The sequence below is a fragment of the Equus asinus genome, chromosome 7, assembly GCF_041296235.1.
Source record: "Equus asinus isolate D_3611 breed Donkey chromosome 7, EquAss-T2T_v2, whole genome shotgun sequence".
NCBI lineage: Eukaryota > Metazoa > Chordata > Mammalia > Perissodactyla > Equidae > Equus > Equus asinus.
In genome coordinates this window covers 106,451,893-106,470,731 of record NC_091796.1, presented here as the reverse complement: position 1 = coordinate 106,470,731, position 18,839 = coordinate 106,451,893, and the positions used below count along the sequence as shown (strand labels likewise).

Genomic DNA, 18,839 nt, shown 5'->3' with positions numbered 1-18,839 from the left:
ATGCCTCTCAGGTGCCAGGGACTTTATCTGTATTAACTTTATCCCAATTAATCTTCACAACGAGGTGAAGGTTGCTGAAAAGTGCTTTATGTGTACAGACATTAACTGTCTTGACCAATCATCACAAAACTCTAAGGTGGGTGCCAACAGTTCTCTATCTTTCAGAAGAAACTGCCTGAGAGAGGTGGTGGGCAGCGGAGCCTGACCGTGAACCAGGGCAGCAGGAAGGGGCACCCAGACACTGCGGGCCAGAGCCGCCAACAAGCTCTGCACCACACTCAGGCTGCCGCTTCCCCCAGACTCGCTTTCTTGGCCTGTAAACAAGGGGGTAGGACCAGATCCCGTAGCTCTGCTCTTCCTGCTTTAAACTCTGATTTAATGATTATAATATAGGAAGAAAAAATAAAAGATGAAGAAAGCAAAACCCTGATACTGCTATTCAGGTAAATAACATGAGCACAGTCCAGTATGCCACAGTGATACGGCCGCAGCGACCGTTCCCCTTTAAGGTCTCAGAAGACAAGCGCTGAGTAACTTAGTCTGTTCCTCCTCATTAAGTGAAAGGACAGGGGAGGGAAGCAGCAGCACATGTCCGAGATCCCTCAGGTGGTGCTCAGACCACCCGCTCTTCTCTCTGGCTCTCCAGGCAGTGAGCACATAGGGTGGTCCATGTTCTCAAGGAAGGGCTCCCAGGGTGTGCGACAGACAGCAGGGCTCCAGGGTGACTGAGTTCCCACAGGGACTGAGCCCCATGAGCTCTGCAGCGACCTTCAACTCCTCTGGAGGGAACCGAACAAGAGTCCTGGAAGATGCTGCTGCAGACAGCCCCAGGGACAGGGCTGTGAACAAATATGCCTCTATGCGGGCTTGATACGGGGTGAGGAGGCAAAAGAAAGGCCACAGGGAAACCCATACTTCTACTTAATTAGGAATTGACATCCCGTTTTTTAACTGCTATTTCAGACTTGGATTTCAATTCTAATTGGTTTGAAGTATCAGCAAAATACGCAAAATTTACAAATGCAGAGATCCGACGAGGGCCAGTTCTTACTTGTTCCAGTGGGTCTTGGAGTTGCGGTACAAGGATGGAAACATGATGGGCAGAATCTTGGCTGCATTGTCACTGATTAAACTCATGATGTACTCATTATTCCAGTAATATAGGGCTCGCTCTGCCACCTGCAAGACAGGAGTGCACAACTGTGGTTTGCGACGATTAGAAACATTCAGAAGTCTTTCCTATTATACCTGTGAATAGGATAATAAATTATATTGGATTAGAAATCATCATTTCTGCAAATTCAGAATGCCCTAGACTGTAACCCTGAAGAGCCTTCAACAAAGAGGCAGACGATTCTTGTACATCAAGAACATTCACTCCTTCCTCCATTTACTCAGTAAACATTTATGCGAGATGCTGAGGACACAGTCAAATGAGTTCCCTCCATCCACTCGTCCATCCACTCGACACGTGTCTCTTAGTTGCTACCCTGTGCATCGCACTGTTTGGCACTGAGGATTCAGCAGGGACGAGGCGAGGCCTTGAGGAGCCCACATTCTAGTGAGGAGACAAGTGACGGGTAAATTATCTGACCGTCAGAAGTGATAAGCCATGTGGCAAGGGGACGGGGAGTGCTGGGTGTGTGTGGAAACGTGGCTTCCATCTGAAATCGAGGGTCACAGAGCAGGTCTCTGAGGAGGGGCCCGATGGAGGAGGAGAGGGTGTGAGGTGACAAGACTAACAGGGAGGGCAGCAGGGTGAGGAAAGGAGCACAGCGGAACGGGAGGAGCTGAGGGCACTGAAGTGGCTCAGGGCCCGATCGCGTTGGCCAGTTGTAACTGTTGGCAACATACACACATGTCACGTGGGGCTATGCTGACACATCTTCCCTCTTCTGCTGGGTCACCAACTCCCTGGAGACCGTGAGGTTTTGTCATTTTTTTGCCTTGTTCATGTTGTGTTCATACAAAAGGATGGAGTCCCTAGTCTATCAAATGGAGGCAGGCAGGCTGAAAAAGCCACTGGGGGCAACCTTTGAAAGAGCCTGAAGAGTTTAAGAAGGAAATCGGGAAAACAGACTGGAAAGTGAGTTGACTGAGGCACCCTCAAGCACAGGAAGTTGGTTGTGACAAAAACCAGAGCTGTCATTTTTTTTAAAGGGTAAAGGGAGATGAATTTACATGTGTCAGAAATGAAGATCTTAGAGAGGGAGATAATTTCAGATGGTTTTACCATCATATTATCTATAAATATTGATTACTCCGTTGTGGAAAATAAGGTTTTATGCATTTGGGAGCACTGTGAACAGAAAGACAAAGACAGTTTTACAGAGAAGCCATATTTAATTACTCTCATTGAGAAACATGTTTTCAGTGATGAGGACAAAATGCTGAAGTACCTTAGCATCTTATTTGGAAGTATCATTATAGTAAAAACTTGAAGGTTACCTTCAAAGTACATGAGAAGCAAAACCTGCCCAGCTACACGCTGAGACCTAGCACCTCCAAAACAACTCTGGAGTGCCCCCACCCTCGCCATACCTGGAAGTGCGGGCTGGAGACACATTTGGCCAACTGCCGGAAGAGAGGCTCCATGATCTTCACAAATTCCGACGGTTCAATCACATCTAAAATCTCCTCTAATTCATTTAAGAACATGACTTCTTTTGGACTGTGAGTCTTTGGCCAGTATTTGAGGAGTGCCATTACCACCTAGAGAAGAAATGACACAGTGTGATGCCCATGATGCCCCAACTTCTATGAATTAAGAAATTTGCTTTGCGCCAGCCCTGGTGGCTTAGTGGTCAAGTTCAGCACACTTCACTTCAGCAGCCTGAGTTCAATTCCCAGGCATGGACCTACACCACTCGTCAGTCAGTGGCCATGCTGTGGCGGTGGCCCACATACAAAATAGAGGAAGACTGGCAACAGATGTTAGCTCAGGGACAATCTTTCTCAGCAAAAAAAAAAAAGGTCTGTTTTCTTGTTAAGGTGTCCTCGCTGCAAAGCAACAAAATAAGGTAGTGCTTTTTTCCTTGCAGAAGGAACACTGATTCAGTAAATTAGTACGTGGGTTTTTTTTATAATTAGAGAAATAGGTCTAATTTTATATATTTAAGAATCACAATTTTAATTTATGTAACCCACTCTTGCTGATTAAACACCATTTCAGTAAGAGTCAGCTCCTTTAGAAAAAATAAGCAGTTAGGAGAGTCTAGAGAGAAAAAGACCAATGGAGGAACACAGAGCATATGTATTCATATATGTTTGAGTGTAGAAGTGGCCAGTTATGAAACTGTTGGTGACATATACACATATGCACAATCTGTTTCTTTCTTGAATTAAGTGACCATTCAGATTTATACACAAACATATAAACATTATGTGTGTATACATGGTACTTTTAGGTGCGCTAAAATATATCAGAGAGATGAGAGATAACCTGATGTTAGCTCATGTCACACGGGGCTGTGGGGGGACCTGGGCTCGGGCCCACACTGCTCAGTGTGCGTGACCTCGGGCTGGTTACCAGCCCCTCAGTGCCACAACAATCCCCACCCCTGGGGCTGTGATGACCTTATTATTAAATCCACACGACTGCCTGAACAGCGCTGGGCCCAAAGTGAGTGTGTGGCAGTGTGACCTTGGCGAGGACCCCACCCAGAGAGTGTCTGCGTGGCTCGGCATGGCTTCCTGATCTGTGGGTGCTGGAGGTTATGTTCCTCGCCCAAGTCAGACAGGCAGCAAGTTTCCACCAGGCAACCTTTCTTCCTTTATCGTGTTCCTGCATCACAATCGTACCAGTAAAGACTGTCCACCCAAAATATCAGATTTGACTCAATACAGATTAATAATGTTTCTACACTTTAGCTACATTAAGTCTAAAACAGTACAACCTAAAACAGGCCCCTACGTATAAATACATATACACACTTGACACATTAATGTACAACTGCAAGCTATTACTTTAAAGCAGCTGTTTAGCCTCATCACAGAAACTTCTGGAACCTCCCTTGCAGCCCCTAGCATCAGGACTGCTGTGAAACTCACCACAGATGTTGGTTCTTGCAGACTGGCTGGTGGTTTCCACTCACTAGTCATTTCCAGCCCCACAGATCACATCAGCTCACTGCTTAGCAGGCCTGCCTTTTATTGACACCATGGTTAAAACAAGGTGGTCTTTAAACACCATCTACTTAGAAACCGTTTTGATGCTTTTGGCATTCAGGCTCCTGGATAATCTTTCATGATGTTGCACTTTATAAAACACTAAAATTTATAAAAAACAAAGCTCCTAGTTTTGAAATCTGACACACAAATTTACAAAACAATTGTCTTTAAAAGGAATCATTAAAAAAATGCATCATTTAATGATTTTCCTCCTTTTTGCTCAAAATCATTTAACAGACATTTATTGAGTACTTACTATACTCTGTGGGAACTAGTGTTCAGAATACAGACGCAAATCACTTCAAAAATGCACTACTTCTGGGAATTTGTCAAATGGAATTTTATTAGGAGAAGTATGTTAATTCGTGAGCTATATGATACAACTGATTTAGCTATTTGATGTCTCTGGAAAAGGTATTATTTCTGGAACCAGAGCCTCACACTGTTTGGAACGACCATGATCAATACCCAACTGTTCCGGAGTGCAACACCATTTTGCAGAAGCGGTGTCTGCTCGGGGAATGCTAATCCTGGGCAACAACGGCCGCTTGCTGCTGGGCACACTTCAGGCACAGAGCTTTCCTCTGGAAACTCAATGGGCTGCCTGCTCCCTGGAGAGGGTGGAGGAGGGCAGGAGAGCCTGGGCCTGCATGCCAGCGGCTCTCATTTGGTGTCCTGGGGAGCGTCCTGTCCTGGTACGCCAGGGAAAAAGAGTTCCCACCAGGCCATGAAGCAAAACTCGATTAGCCTGGAGACACAGGTGAGCAAAAATGCAACATGATTTTACTTCCGTACGTTACTGATGAACCTCTGTTCTTCTTACAATAGTGCACGCGATCACTGTGCGCCCAAGGCTTTGGAGCACTGTATACAGTTCACAAATGAAAAGTATCCATTACACATTACAAATATCTTCTAAACAGGTCGCACTTTAAAAATGCCCCCTCGGCCCCACGCTGACTCCAGGAGTGCCCTGGGTGCAGGACTGGGAGACACGTGTGCTCCAAGTGTCCTTAGCTGCAAGCGTCACAAGAGTCTGCACTTTCATCTTATTATTGACAAGCTTTCCATGCTGAAGTAAGACCAAATGGCCTGTGTATTTTTATAAAATGTGAATTTCAAGGGAAGGAATTTACTGAGGCGAAGGTCTGAACGTTTTCAAGAAAATTAAATCTGCTTTCTATAGTTGACAGAGTACTATTCTATTATCTGTGCCGCAGGAAATTAAGAAATGAAGTGATTCTGGGTGGAAATACTGGGGTCTGGGTGTGTGGGGGCTTGGAGCGTCTCTGTGCTCGTGCCAAGGCAGAGTTTCCTCCCCATGACTTAAGAGGGAAGGCCCAGCCCAAGTCAGCACCGCAACTCAAAGTTTTCAGCCTTGCAAAGTTACACTAGCTCTACTAGTGGGAATTAGAAACATTCGTAACTTTACCAGCTTTCCCATCATTTTCAGGTGGAAGGGGGAACAGGGTGGACCCTGCTCACTGAGCCTGGCTGGGGCAGGATCAGGATTCCTGCTCTGGTGACACGGGCGGGGCCCCAGGCCGTGAGGGGTGCCGGGCGCGGGGAGCTTAGACTACGTAAACAGTGTCAGTCTAGCGAGCCCTTTAGCTGCTGGAGAGCGTCAGAAACAGGCACAAAGAAAAATCATACGGGAAAATGGCACGCTTTTCCTCTCCTCCCACATTTTTCTTTCCCCTTTTATTTCTGAAGTAGGAAAAGGGCACAAGCGTGTGTTAGTATTTCTTCACACAGCACTTTCTCCAGTAAAAACTCTCACCCTTTAGTTTGGAGAAGACCTTCAAATAGGAGGCATTAGGACGTGTCACCATTGGAGAAAAGATATTAAAAAAGACCTTTTTATTATTGGTGCCATCTCATTTTTCTTTCCCTACCTAAACTTGTCTTCAGTTTAGTTATGGAGGATAAAAATAACACATCCTCACCCTGAACTGGAGTAAACGCTTTGTGTTTGATGTTGGAGTCTAATAAGATTCAACACATTTCGTCGGAGGCTTCCAGAATCTCACTCAGGGCTGAGGCTGAGGCGTGAGGAAACCCTGGGGAGGAGGGTGCAGGGAGAGGGCCCCCTGGAAGGGCCGGCAGAGCGGGGTAGCCCCGTCACCTCTGCAGCCAGCAGCAGAGGACGGGATCCAGGGCTTTTCCTGAATTTGTGGGTGAGATGGGGGAGTCTACACAGAATTTAGAAGCTTAAAAGAAAGCAGAGATCAGAAGCCAGTTTAACGCAGGAGCACGGTATTAAGAATTTCTCAGGTATTTTCAGTATAAAAATTACAGTCTCATAAGAAAACTGTGAAAGACTGCTAATGGGACAGAAAAGACTCAGGAATTACAATATTTACCTTTTCTTTTCCAATGGTAACTTTACTTTTTTATTTTTCATTTTTGTCTGAGGAAGATTAGCCCTGAGCTAACATCTGTGCCAATCTTCCTCCACTTTTTATGTGGGATGCTGCCACAGCACGGCTGATGAGTGGTGTACGTCTGCGCCCAGGATCCGAACCTCCGAACCCACGCTGCTGAAGCAGGGTGCACTGACCTTAACCACTATGCCATGGGGCCGGCCCCCAATAGTAACTTTAAAGACAGTATTCAAACATTTAAACTGGCACCTAATACTTCTTACTTTGTTACTCAATAGTGAAAAACAACCCTACCAAAAAATGGGCAATGGATTTAAAGATTTCTCTAAAAAAGATACACAAGCAGCCAACACACACATGAAAAGATACTTAGGGAAAAGTAAATAAAAAAATCACAATGAGAGACCACTCCACACTCACTAGGATGACCATAATAAAACAAAAATAACAAGTGTTGGAGAGGATGGGGAGAGACTGGAAGCTCTGCGCACTGTGGGAGGGAATGTAAAAAGCTGCAGCTGCTGTGGAAAACAGTGTGGCGGGTCCTCAAAGGGCTGAACACAGAGTCCCCACGTGAGCCAGCACTCCCATGTCTGGGTGCACAGCCCAAGGAGCTGGAAGCAGGGGCTTGAAGAGAGATCCGCACGCCCGTGCAGCATTATTCACAACAGCCACAATGTGGAAGCACCTCCAGTGTGCACCGTCAGCTGAACGGATAAACAAAAGGGGCGCCTCCACACAATGGAGTACTAGTCGGCCACAGTAAGGAGTGAAGCTCTGATGCCACTACGGACGGCGAACGCTGAGGACGCCACGCTGACTGAAATAAGGCAGCTACCAAAGGACAAGTTCCGTATGACTACTTACGCGAGGTACTCAGAGCGGTCAAATTCACAGACAGAAAGTAGACTAGAGATGACCAGGCACTGGGAGGAGGAGAAGTGGGGCTTTACTATTTAATGGGTACAGAGTTTGTTTGGGCCGTGAAAATGTACTAGAAATAGTGACAGTTGCACAACATTGTGAATGTAATTAATGCCACTGAACTGTACACCTAAAACAGCAAATTCTGTTATATATATGTAACCACAATTAAAAATGTTAATGTAATAGACAAAACCCCACTGAATTGCACATTTTAAAGGGGTGAGCTGTACGATATGTGAATTATATTTCAAAGCTGTTACAAAAGCGTACTTGAGAGGCCGCCCCGGGGCCGAGTGGTGAAGTTTGCGCTCCGCTTTGGCAGCCCAGGCTTCACCAGTTAGGATCCTGGGCGCGGACCCAGCACCACTCATCAAGCCACACTGAGGCGGCGTCCCACACCACACAACTAGAGGGATCTCTAATTAGAATACACAAATAGGTACTGGGGGGAGTTGGGGAGAAGAAGAAAAAAAAAGTAAGATTGGCAACAGATGTTAGCTCATGGCTAATCTTAAAAAAAAAAAATGTATTCGAATGCTTCAACTGGTACCTGACACACCCAACTTCGTTAATCTAGGCTACCATAGCCTTTTTATTTTTGATAAAAATAAAATGCAAACAAGTTTAGAAATCCAAACACTAAGCGGTATCAATCTAACATTCACTTATGACACAATGATCATAAAACAGTTACACTCTGACTGGCAAAGTTTTCAGGACAGTAAAACCTCTTTAGTACAAGCATCCTGACCCCTCACTACGATCCCTCTGACTGAAGTCAGTTACATGTTGTTAAACCAAGAGCCATGAAAGTATTAAACTGCACGCGATTCAGTGGCCACGACCGCTCAGGTGCCCTGCGTTCAGAGCGGTCAAGTGCAACGAGGGTAAGATGGCAATCTCATTACAGAAAATAATCACTGTGATAGAGGAACTTGTAATTAAAGTGACTACACTTTGAAAACCTGTACCACACGAATGAAATCAGTCTGTTTATTAGTGTTGTAACAAGATGAAAAAGCTGTCTGAACAGTCTTTGGTGAAGCAGACATACTGTGATGTTTACATTGAGCAAAACACACACGTGACACTACAAGGCGTGCTGGCAACAGAACTGAGACCCCACCAGAGAGAGTCCACTTACTGGTTCAGTGAGGGTGCTGTCCTTTTCTAAAAACTGCACAACACAGTATGCCAGCTAAAACGTAAAAGGAGAAAGAGTGTTAACATTCCATTTTAACACAGAAGTGCTGCTGGGTTTCTTCCAATGTCACTGCTAAACAGCTTCCTCTGCTGAGATGAGGGCCTGACGTGACCAGATGCTGTCCCCTGGTGTGCCCCCTGGGCAGCGCGGGCCCCCCACAGGCCCTGCAGGAGGCTCTGAGTGGGACTCAGGGAGGGACCCCAGGATGAAAGCGCAACAAACCATTCTCCCCATCATGGCTGATGGCACATCAGAGAGCTAAAGCAGCCAGGACACAGTCTTCTAGCCCAACACCAACAAGGCAGCCCAGGTTTGCTGGAGATTTCCCTTGTGGTCTTTTTGGAGACTGTAACGAACAAGTAACCTAACAGCTGGGAAAAATCGAATTGAAATCTGGTTCCATCTTAAATCTCTGAACTATTCATTTCTTCTATAGGACAATTAACACCATAACAATATAACACATAACAACGTAAAGATATTACCAGTTAATAGTAACCAGAGAAAAAACTCTAAGTAAAATATTTCCCAGGAAGCCAAAGTCATTAGAATCATCTAAAAAGTATACTTCCTGTAATTTATCCCGTGCCGAAAACTTCCACAGCGAGGGCTGCGGGGTGGAGGTCCCTGGCTTCTTGAACACTCGCTGGCATGCCTGCCGGGTGCCAGGCCCTGGGAAGAGCCACGAGCGAGTACGAGACTGCAGCTGAAGAGGGAAGCCCCCTCACCCCCGGCCCTTTGCTGCTGCAGTCAGCGGGGCTGAAGCGCCATCTACACGGTACTTACATCAATAAGAGAAGGAAAAACCCAAATCTCCTGGGTAAATGCAGCCAACTAGCCAACAATTAGTAACCACCTAAGGACCAATTTTTCAACATAACTGTAATTAGATTTTTGAAAAGTTTTAAAAATCTACAGCTTAAAAAGAAACCAAACAACTTTTTCATAGGCCATGGACATAGGGGCTTCCCCTTTGAGGTAACAGATTTTAAATTATACTACAGAAAACTCTCCTCTGAGACATCTTCCTGGACTTAAAACTAATTTTGAACTTCTCCATTCCTAAGATTTTTCTGATTTTCTTAAAAGAAATCTCTTTTTACCTCCTTATCCTTTCAATTATCACCAGAATCTTGATACCTAAGTCAATAGTGTGATATACAAAAGAAAATACTCCCAATTAAAAGGCCAGGATTCAATGGCTGGAGTTCAACGCTGTTCAGATGAAGAGAGCTGTGCTCCTGAGCACCTCCCCCCATTCCCCCTACCCCGCCCCATCACTGCCACCCCCTTACCTGTGGATGGTAGACACTCAGAGATTTCACTTTGTGCAAAGGCAGCAACACCTTCAATAAGAAAATCTTGTGCTCTTCTTTTAGTGGTAAGGCAAACCCGTTAATTATACTGTGAAAACAGAATTTATTCAAAGTTTGAATATTTAAAAATTCCAGATTTAAAAAAAAGATCTTGTTTTTCTTTCAGTTTTTGCTTTCAGCAGAAAAACCAGCAAGCAAAATATGTTTCAGAAAAAGGAGGATTATCAGCAGAAATTAAAAAGAAAATTAAATATGTTCAAGGAAGCATAGTCATTTTTATCTTGCAACTACATGACAATTAGAATTCAGGGTTTATAGGGCGTTTCCCAGAACAGCAGCCGCCTCAGGGGGCAAAACCTCCTTCCTTAGACCACGAAGACTGGGCAGCCCGGCAGGACCCCCAGCTCCAGGGTTCCCCACACCCAACATCTTCCCAGGGCCTTCAGCCACCTGAAGGAATTTCCACCTTCCCCAGGAAGTTCTGGCTCATCATTCGAATGATGGCAGAACAGAGTCCAGGTGCGCGGGAATGGGCATTGGTTAAAGATCAGTGCAAAAGCTGTTCCCTCTGCAAGGAGAGGTTCCTACTCTTAACCTCCAAACTTGAAGTGTTTGTCTGTAATAGCAAGTAGTTCATCTGTTTGGTTCTATCATTAGGCAAGTGCAGATAAACGTCACTGAGAGCTACAGAAGCGGTTAAAGCGATTTCTAAATCGGTCCGCCATCATTCATGAATCTCAGGCACTTGGGCACTGCAGGCAGTGTCAGTCTTAAGCGGCCATCGAGGATGATATGCTCATTCACGGCAGGGGGGAGGGGGGACCCTCAAGATCAAAGGCCTCTTCTGGAAGGATCAAGCAACCAATCCTATTGGTGGGAGGAGCATGGAGGCCCTGTGCGCGCCATGTGGCAGGCTGTGCTGGACACTACACAGCTCACCCCATCCTCACAACCTAGGATGTGAGTATGTGTCTTCCCATTTTATAGACACAGAGGCAAAGAGTGGTTGAGTAAGGTCAGACAACTAGAAAGGGCACCCACTCAACCACTCACAACGCCCTGTTGAGAGAGAGACCCGCTGAGTGTGCTGGAACTAGTGAAAGGAGAATTCTCCACGAGGACTAACATTTTCTTTAAGTTATACCTAAAACAGCAGGGACGGTTTTTCTTGGAACTCTGGGCAGGACCGCAGCTCCACCAGATGACAACAGTGATCCTTGAGAAAAGCTTCTTGTGCTCCAATAGTTTTGGGAATCACTAGACTAAACGAGAGCTCACAGGCTTCTCCCCCAACCCTCGGCTGCCCCTGGACACTAAATCCCCAAGACGGGCTCGGAGAAAAGGCACTCCCAAGCCTCTCTGGCCACAGAACCCTGAGGACTCTGCTCAGGAAACAGCGGGATGGATGGCCTAACATAAAATCTATAGGTCATCGATTTAAAAAAATCATTGATTTAAAAAAGTTCTAGCAAGCAAAAGCTTTACTTGGATTAAGATGATGAAATTTTTGAAATGTTAATTATTTTCTAAGTATACATAGGAATAATTTATAAAATCAAAGCAGTTTGAAATATTAGCATTTACCCAATCCCCCAAATGTACAATAAATAATCTATTCTTCTTCTGTCAAATATAAACCTTAATGTAACTATTTTTAACACTGCTCTTGAGGAAGGAATTGAGTTTCCATAGTAATGCTACTGAGGTATACACAACAGACTACATATGGAACCACACAAATGGGAGAGACTTGTTACATAGTGTGTTCTAATCCAAGAGCTCACCAACCCCTTCTATCAAGTGAGATCTTAGTTAAGTTCTTTTAGAAAATGGTTTAAATTGCTTTGCTTTGGGGAGAGGAATGGTTGAACTCAATGAACTGGATCACTCTGGCATAAACGCCATCTAAAGCCATTCATTACCAACAACAGAGACAACTTACCTTCCCAATATTTCCAGTAATTCTGCTATGCCATTGTGATGCTCTGTTTCATAAATAAACCTAGAAAAAGCAACGTGTCCTTTAGACTTAGACACTGAAATAATAGCTGGGAAAACTAAAATCCTCTGAATAAGAAAACAATGCTTTTGGGAGGAAAACCATGCAGCCAGGCAACAATAGGCACATCCATTTGTGAAGACCATCCCAGGGGCACTGCTCATTGTTGCCAACACAAAGCCTGGACGTGGGGACACCTGGAGGACAGAGCTCAGGCTTGCTTAAATTGTTCCCCAACATTTTATTTTGAAAGTTTCAAACAAAAAGAAAAGTTGAAAGAATTTCACAAGGAGCACTGGTACTTCAATCACCCAGATTCGATGAGGCACAATTTGCTGTTTGCTTCAGCACACACACATTCACCTATCAATCCCTCTATCCCTCCCTTAACCCATCTTATTTTTTCGCTGCATTTCAACAAAAGCGGGCTTCTGACTCAATTTTACGGCCTCCAACATAGCCCAGTCTCTGCAGAGGGGACAGCTCCTTCCTTACCACTTGGGCCACCTTGCCGACCTCCCCACCGACACCCTCTAGGCTGCATCAAGCGCCATCTGAGTCCGAGAAGCCTCGCCCGCTGGAACCACGGTGTACGCTTCCTGGGGCTCCTGCAGCACCTCCGGTACCCTGGGTTGGCCTGAGGTCAGGGACTCGGACTTTTCCTCACTGTGTCCCCAGTGCTAGGATCGAGCCTGGCATCCGTCTGATGCTTGAAACACATATGCTGAATAAACTGGGGACACTGAGACGGAACAGGGACACGAAACAGGAAAACGTCTTCTCCCTCAAAAGATTCCTCAGAAATAACCTGCTCCTGCCCCACATCCTTGCTCACCTGGAGTGAGTCTAAACCGACATGAGCAGTGCACTCTGCCTGAAGTGAGGGAGGGGTCTGAGAGAGGCTCCTGCCTATGAGACGAAAGCTATTAGTTTAGAGACAACTCCAGGCCAAAAATAAGAGCTTGTGATGACTAAAAAATGTGACTCTGAAATTTTATTGTCATTGTTTGAAGCAAATGGAACAGTGACCTTTGGGTAAAGAACAGGGCAAACACCCATAAGACACGATCTATTCCTGAAAGATGGGTCTTCATGTTTCCATATTCCCAAAGGACCAGAATTCACCAAGGGGCTGGGGCTCGAACTGGGCCCTGAAGGAGGATTTTGACAGATTTTTAAAAATGGGGGCATGGAGATGAGGCAAGAACTTGTTTGGCTGGAACAAAGGTCTGTAACACGGAGCAGGTGGCAGGTGTCGGGTGGGGAGGTGGGCAAGGCAGACGTGCGGAGCGGCTCGACGCCAGCCTAGACAGATTCAGACTCAAGCCCACAGGCATCAGGGTCAGAACCACTGAGCAGGAAGTCACTGTGACCGACATGGCAACCTGGCTGGTAGGAGCAGGGCGGTCGGGTATCTGGCACTGAAGCATCTGTGCTGCCACCACATACATCCATCACCCTGGCTGCTGCACCTGCCCAGGACTGAAGGCTGCTCTCAGCGCAAGTCACAGCCTCCGTGGGCTGCCCACACTGAGAAGCACTTTAATTTATGAAACTCAACCCCACGGCTCCCCTCTGCTTCGCTTGTTTTATTCGAAATACTTAAAACAGTTTAAATGTAGCAAGTTATACCTTTGTTTATAGTGCAACCAAGCAAGTGCAGTTAGGATTCCTCTCATGTATAACCTGGAGAGCTGGGCAAGCCGTGGGTGACACCAGGCTCCCGAAGACTGGGAGCGGAGGAGGGGCGGTCAGCTCTGTACTTCTGAAATAGATGCCCCTGATTCCACCAGCTTTAACATTTAAATAAGGATGGCTTTCAGCTCTAAGCCATTTTTGTTTTCCTAAATCAACATTACTATCTTCTAACTGATAAGTTCCTAATTTCTAATTCTTTTAACCTGATTTGAAGTAGGTATAAAAAGAGAAAGTCAGTCTAACTCTCTCTCTTACTTTTCCAGATGAGGTCACAGGGACCCACGGAGGGCGGGCTAGAGGGTTTCCTACTCTTTCAGCAAAAAGGAATTCGGGCTCTCCAAAAACCTCAGTGGAACCTGCTTGTCGCAGACAGTCTCCAAGATGGATGCCATCCACTCCTTTCCTCTCTGGAGAGGGTGTTCTGCACTTCACCCGAAGAGATGGAATCTCTTTCCCCTCCCTTTGAATCTGGGCTGTCCTGTGACTCGCTTTGACCAATACAAAGGGGAGCGGTCGGTCTGTAGCACTTCTGGGCCAAGCCTTTAGACGACCGGCAGCCTCTGCTTCTGCCCTCCTGGAGGCCAGCTGTGGCTGTAAGAAGTCACACCTACCCGAGCCACTTGGACTTCCAGCCCTCGCAGACACCCTGTGGAGCACGCAGCCCAGTTTAATGAATTGTCAGAACAGCAAATTGTTGGTAAGCCACTGAGTTGTGGGTGGTTGTTATGCAGCAAAGAGGACGGAAGCCCTGCTCCTCCCTGTCACCTCACCTTCAGGTTCCAGTTTGCCAGATCAGGTATTATCAGTTATCTAGAGCTCTGTTTAACTCACATCTTAAAAATGCTGATTAGGATGAGAAACTACAGAAATAAATAGGAACTTTACATTAACATTTTCAATAAGCTGAACCAAACATGTTTGAACCATTCTTTTCCTCATAGGATACAGTTGTACCACACACAACTTCGATGGGCTGAATACATCTCTCAAGAGCTTTCTCCTTAATTTTTTCTCACACGAAACGAGGAGGGAAGGAAGTTGAAGGCGGGAACCCAAACCAAGTACGGAATCTACATATAAGCTCACTTTTGAGTGTATATATCAAGAATGGTAATTATAGAAAAGACTACTAAAAAACAAAACAAAAACATCATACCCTAGCATGGAGCTTCTAGTGAGAAGTGAACTAACCTATGTATAGTAACTTTTAAATAATCATCTGAGTGTTTCAGCTATTAAATTAAGCTTCTGTAAGGTATGGGACATTTTTTACTTCTTTAATGCAGGTGTTGATTTGTGATTCTGCTATCTGAACAAAACCTATGTGGCTAAGGGAAAAAATCCACTTTATGCAGAGCTTTAATTTTAGGCTTAAAAGACTGGAAGTTAAATTGTACCTATTCCTTGTTGTTTAAACAGTGTATACTATTGTTTTGATAGATCAGTACATCAGTCAAATAATGGCCTTGTTAGAAAGGAAGTGTGACACCAAGGAATATAAAATAAGAACATCACATTTAGGAAACTTGATGTCATCTTCTGATTACAGTCGGAGCATCCAGCCCCGGGCTCCTTTATACAATTGGGATATGGGGAACCTGGAAGGAGTTCAAAGGAAAGCCACACAAACTGGAAGGCTCTAACACCGAGATATCGTATCAAGTGGGAAGACAACAGGGAGGAGTTGGACCCTGATGACCGCAGAAGGGCACACAAAGGAGACTTCAAGGTCTGGGTGGCACACCAGGGCCAGGCTGGCAACAGGAACAGGGAACTAGGGAACTGGTGCCTAATTCCCTGAGCGCTGCTTGTCTCAGCTGTGGGATCTTATTTCCCGTCTATCCATCTGTCTCTACTCCCCCTTTCTCCTCCCTTCTTGGCCATGGTGACTAAGACGGGACCCGCCTGGCTTCTGTGATGCTTTGGCCGACACCGCTGGGCCACCCTCTCCAGGGGACGGCCTGCGCCGTCATCCTCACTCCGGCACTGCAGCTAGACTACGTGAAACCCGCCTGCTTTCTTATCTCACAGAGGGACACCCTTCACCGCTAGGATCTGTCACTGTCTTGAGCCATCCTGGAGTCAGGGGCCTTAGAGGTAAGCCATCCTGAGAAGCCAACATTCATACAATAAACTGCTCACTTAGTAAGCTTTCCAGGACAGTTAAGAAACAACATTAAATGCTTCATCCATCAGCATTTATTTAGTGCCACTTGGGCTGGGCACAGAACTGGCGTTGGAGATGTGCAAGAAAGCAGCCGACACAATGCCTGTCCTCAGAGGCAGACTGAGCCATCCTCCAAGCCAGGGAGGCTTTCTGGTGCGGGGATGTTTCTGGAAACCTGGGAGGTTGGAGAGCAGGGCTGGTGGAAAAGGACACTCCAGGAGGATCAAACAGGCCACCGAGACGCTGGGCATCTGCCGAGACGCCGGGCTCCAGGAAGGGGCCCGGAGTGTGAGCAGAGAGGCAGACTCCAAGGAAGGCCAGCCTAGGCCTGGGGCACCCCAGGGCCTCACCCAGGACTTGTACCTATTCGTCCAGAGGGCGTCACTCATCCAAAACAAAGGGATGTCAGCGGGTCGGAGGGTGTTAAAACTGTAAGAATTGACGAGAGGTGGCACCTGGGATGGGGAGGAGGGGCGTGTGAGGGGTTGAGATCAAGTAATCCTACACTTGGAATGTTCCAGAACGTGCTTTCATGAGCCATGGGGCTGTGCCCTCCTCTAGGCAAACCCAGACGGGACAACTATGGCAACCAGCCTCCCAGCCTGACCAGCCTCCACGGTCCTGCAGGCCTGGGGATGGCTGTGACGGATGGAGGCTGCCCTGCCTCCTGTGCTACTCCCAGAAGGGCCTCCTTCTCTCTTGGTGCACAGGGGTGCCTCTCAACCTCAGATCTAAGTTTTTAGATCTTCTGAGACTTTCTAAAGATTGGCTGCTTCACTCCTCACTCCCTCCTTCTTTTACTGAGTTTCTACAGCGGAAGAATGAAGTAACGTGCTGGTGGAAGAAAACAGTTGGCTTCAAACAGATCAATAGCCAACCCCAGCCCAGCACAGAAACCAAGGTCGAGATGGGGCCCACCTGGACATGACGAGCAGGCTGCTCAGAAACAGCCACTACTGCTCCTTAGTCACCTGCCAAAGGAAACGATGAGCGGGGCGAGCATTAAGTTGAAAATGAACATCACCATGCAAAAAGAGAGGTGTCAGCCACACACCGACTTACCTATAAAATATATTATTTATCTGTTTTCTGATGTAAGCTCTTAAGCCTAAGAACTTGCCATAGATTCTGTGAAGGGTAGTTTTAAGAAAATCTCTCTCTCGAGGATCTTCACTGTCAAAGAGCTCTAAAAGCTTCAGGAAGAAAAAGACACTTAGTGATTTGGTGTTCTCTCTCCGTATAGTAGGGCTTTTGTAATTTCAGTTAGTTTGTACCTTACCTGCAATACAAACTTCTGATCAATATATTTCTTCGCTATATTAGGTTGGAAATCTGGAGACTCTAAAAATCTTAAGAAAAATTCATAAACAAGCTAGGAGGAAAAGAAAAAGAGTCAAATAACACGGCATTTTATTAAACGGAGATTAAAATACACCATTAGTTGAATCTTTTCTGCAAATATTAGCCTTTTAAAAAAAGCTACATACCTACAGAATCAATGCCAAATCACATGACAATTTAATTATAAGTGATGACGGTAATTGTTTTATTTAGCTAAGAACCACAGACTAGCCCCTTAAATGGCATTTAAACAAAATGATTTCCAGGGTGATGTCACCAACGCTAAAATCACGCTGCTCAGGGACCACAGTGCACAGCCAACACAAGCCAGGCTGTGACCAAATTCTGGGTGGGATGTGCAGCTGGTCCCCTACAAGTGTCCTGGCAGGAGACAGGAACCGAGACTGCCAGGGGAGCAGATCACAGACGCAGTCAGCTGCGGCCGGGACATCCCCCCTTCACGAGTGGGCTGCACGCTGTCATGGTTACGCTGTGGGAGAGCATGCTCGGCTCCAGAGAGAGCCCTCCTTTTTGTTTGCTCCCATCTAGTTCCTTCTCAGGTTTTCACCTTTCCATTTCCCCTCCTACGAGTGACCCACGCCTCCCAGTCCAGCATGCAGCACGTGCTCTGCTCAAACTAGTTTCAGTGCCTTCTCTCAGGCGTCCCACCCCACCTTTCTCCTGACAAATGTGTCTGAAAAAGGCAGGGGAGCTCTGGGGTGGAGGGTGGGCACACTGCATCTAAGGATCCACAACTGGGAGATGTCTGCTTAAGCCCTCCAGGCCTCAATTTGATGGCTGTCAACAAAGTGGTCATTCCACTGAAAACATATTGGCAATCCATATTTTTGTAGTTTGTGTCAAGTGGCCAAACAAACAAAAACCCATTAAATATTCTCTCTTCTGCTAAAATACTTCTCTTCTATGTGAGGTTTGCAAGGTCTATGTCACTAAAGGTCAGGGGCCCATTTGCAATCAGCTGGAGAGGCCCTAGGGCCAGAGTCCTTGCTTTAGAGAAAACCCCGCCCACACTCAACTGCAGCGCACTCCCGGACTCAGTACCTGTAGATGAGGCCAGGCCGCTTCTAACGTTGGTTCGTCTTCCTCTGGGTCAAATTCTGCTCCCGTGGGGTTGGAGGAAGGTGGTAATGTTCGAAACATGTTAACTGCAAACTAAAATCCACATATTCTAGAATTATAACCAGGACATTAAAAATATTTACAGAGAACATTTAAAAAATCTTAAGTAATTCTAATGATAGCTGCTTCCCGTGTTATCTGGCTTGTAGTAATTCTCAAAATTCAGAAGCAGTACGGGTCCCCAATGAGATCCTGGGTCAAAACTGCCGCAGGACCATGGCTGCAGGCAGGTGACCACCGAGATCCCCACTTGACTCTGAGCTGTAATCTTTTGCAGACAAGCAGTGCTAACAGATGCTGACCGGCAGGGCTGGCGTCTAAGGCCTTCATTATATCCAGTAGGTGCGAAAGCAAGGAGGATGTTCCAAGTGCTGGTAAGAAAACGGTGAGGTCAGGGAGGAGACAGAGGAGAGGAAAGAAATGGAAACACCGTACTACACAGATGACTTATGCGACTTCCACGCCAAGTGCTCTGCAGTCAGCAATGACGAGG

At 46.2% G+C, this 18,839-nt stretch overlaps 1 protein-coding gene across 10 annotated transcripts in view; it reads right to left on the bottom strand.

Moving 5' to 3' along the window:
- The window catches only part of PPP2R5C (protein phosphatase 2 regulatory subunit B'gamma), a 140,483-nt gene that overhangs the window by 17,051 nt on the left and 104,593 nt on the right, over positions 1-18,839 (bottom strand). For all 10 annotated transcript variants that reach the window (XM_070514336.1, XM_044774334.2, XM_070514335.1 and 7 more), the window contains 8 exons: positions 18,269-18,379; positions 17,145-17,237; positions 16,928-17,058; positions 11,944-12,003; positions 9,981-10,089; positions 8,626-8,679; positions 2,542-2,712; positions 1,052-1,179 (listed from right to left, as the gene is read on the bottom strand). In XM_070514336.1, coding sequence (XP_070370437.1) covers positions 1,052-1,179; positions 2,542-2,712; positions 8,626-8,679; positions 9,981-10,089; positions 11,944-12,003; positions 16,928-17,058; positions 17,145-17,237; positions 18,269-18,379 — 857 coding nt within the window. The remainder of the gene's footprint in view (positions 1-1,051; positions 1,180-2,541; positions 2,713-8,625; positions 8,680-9,980; positions 10,090-11,943; positions 12,004-16,927; positions 17,059-17,144; positions 17,238-18,268; positions 18,380-18,839) is intronic.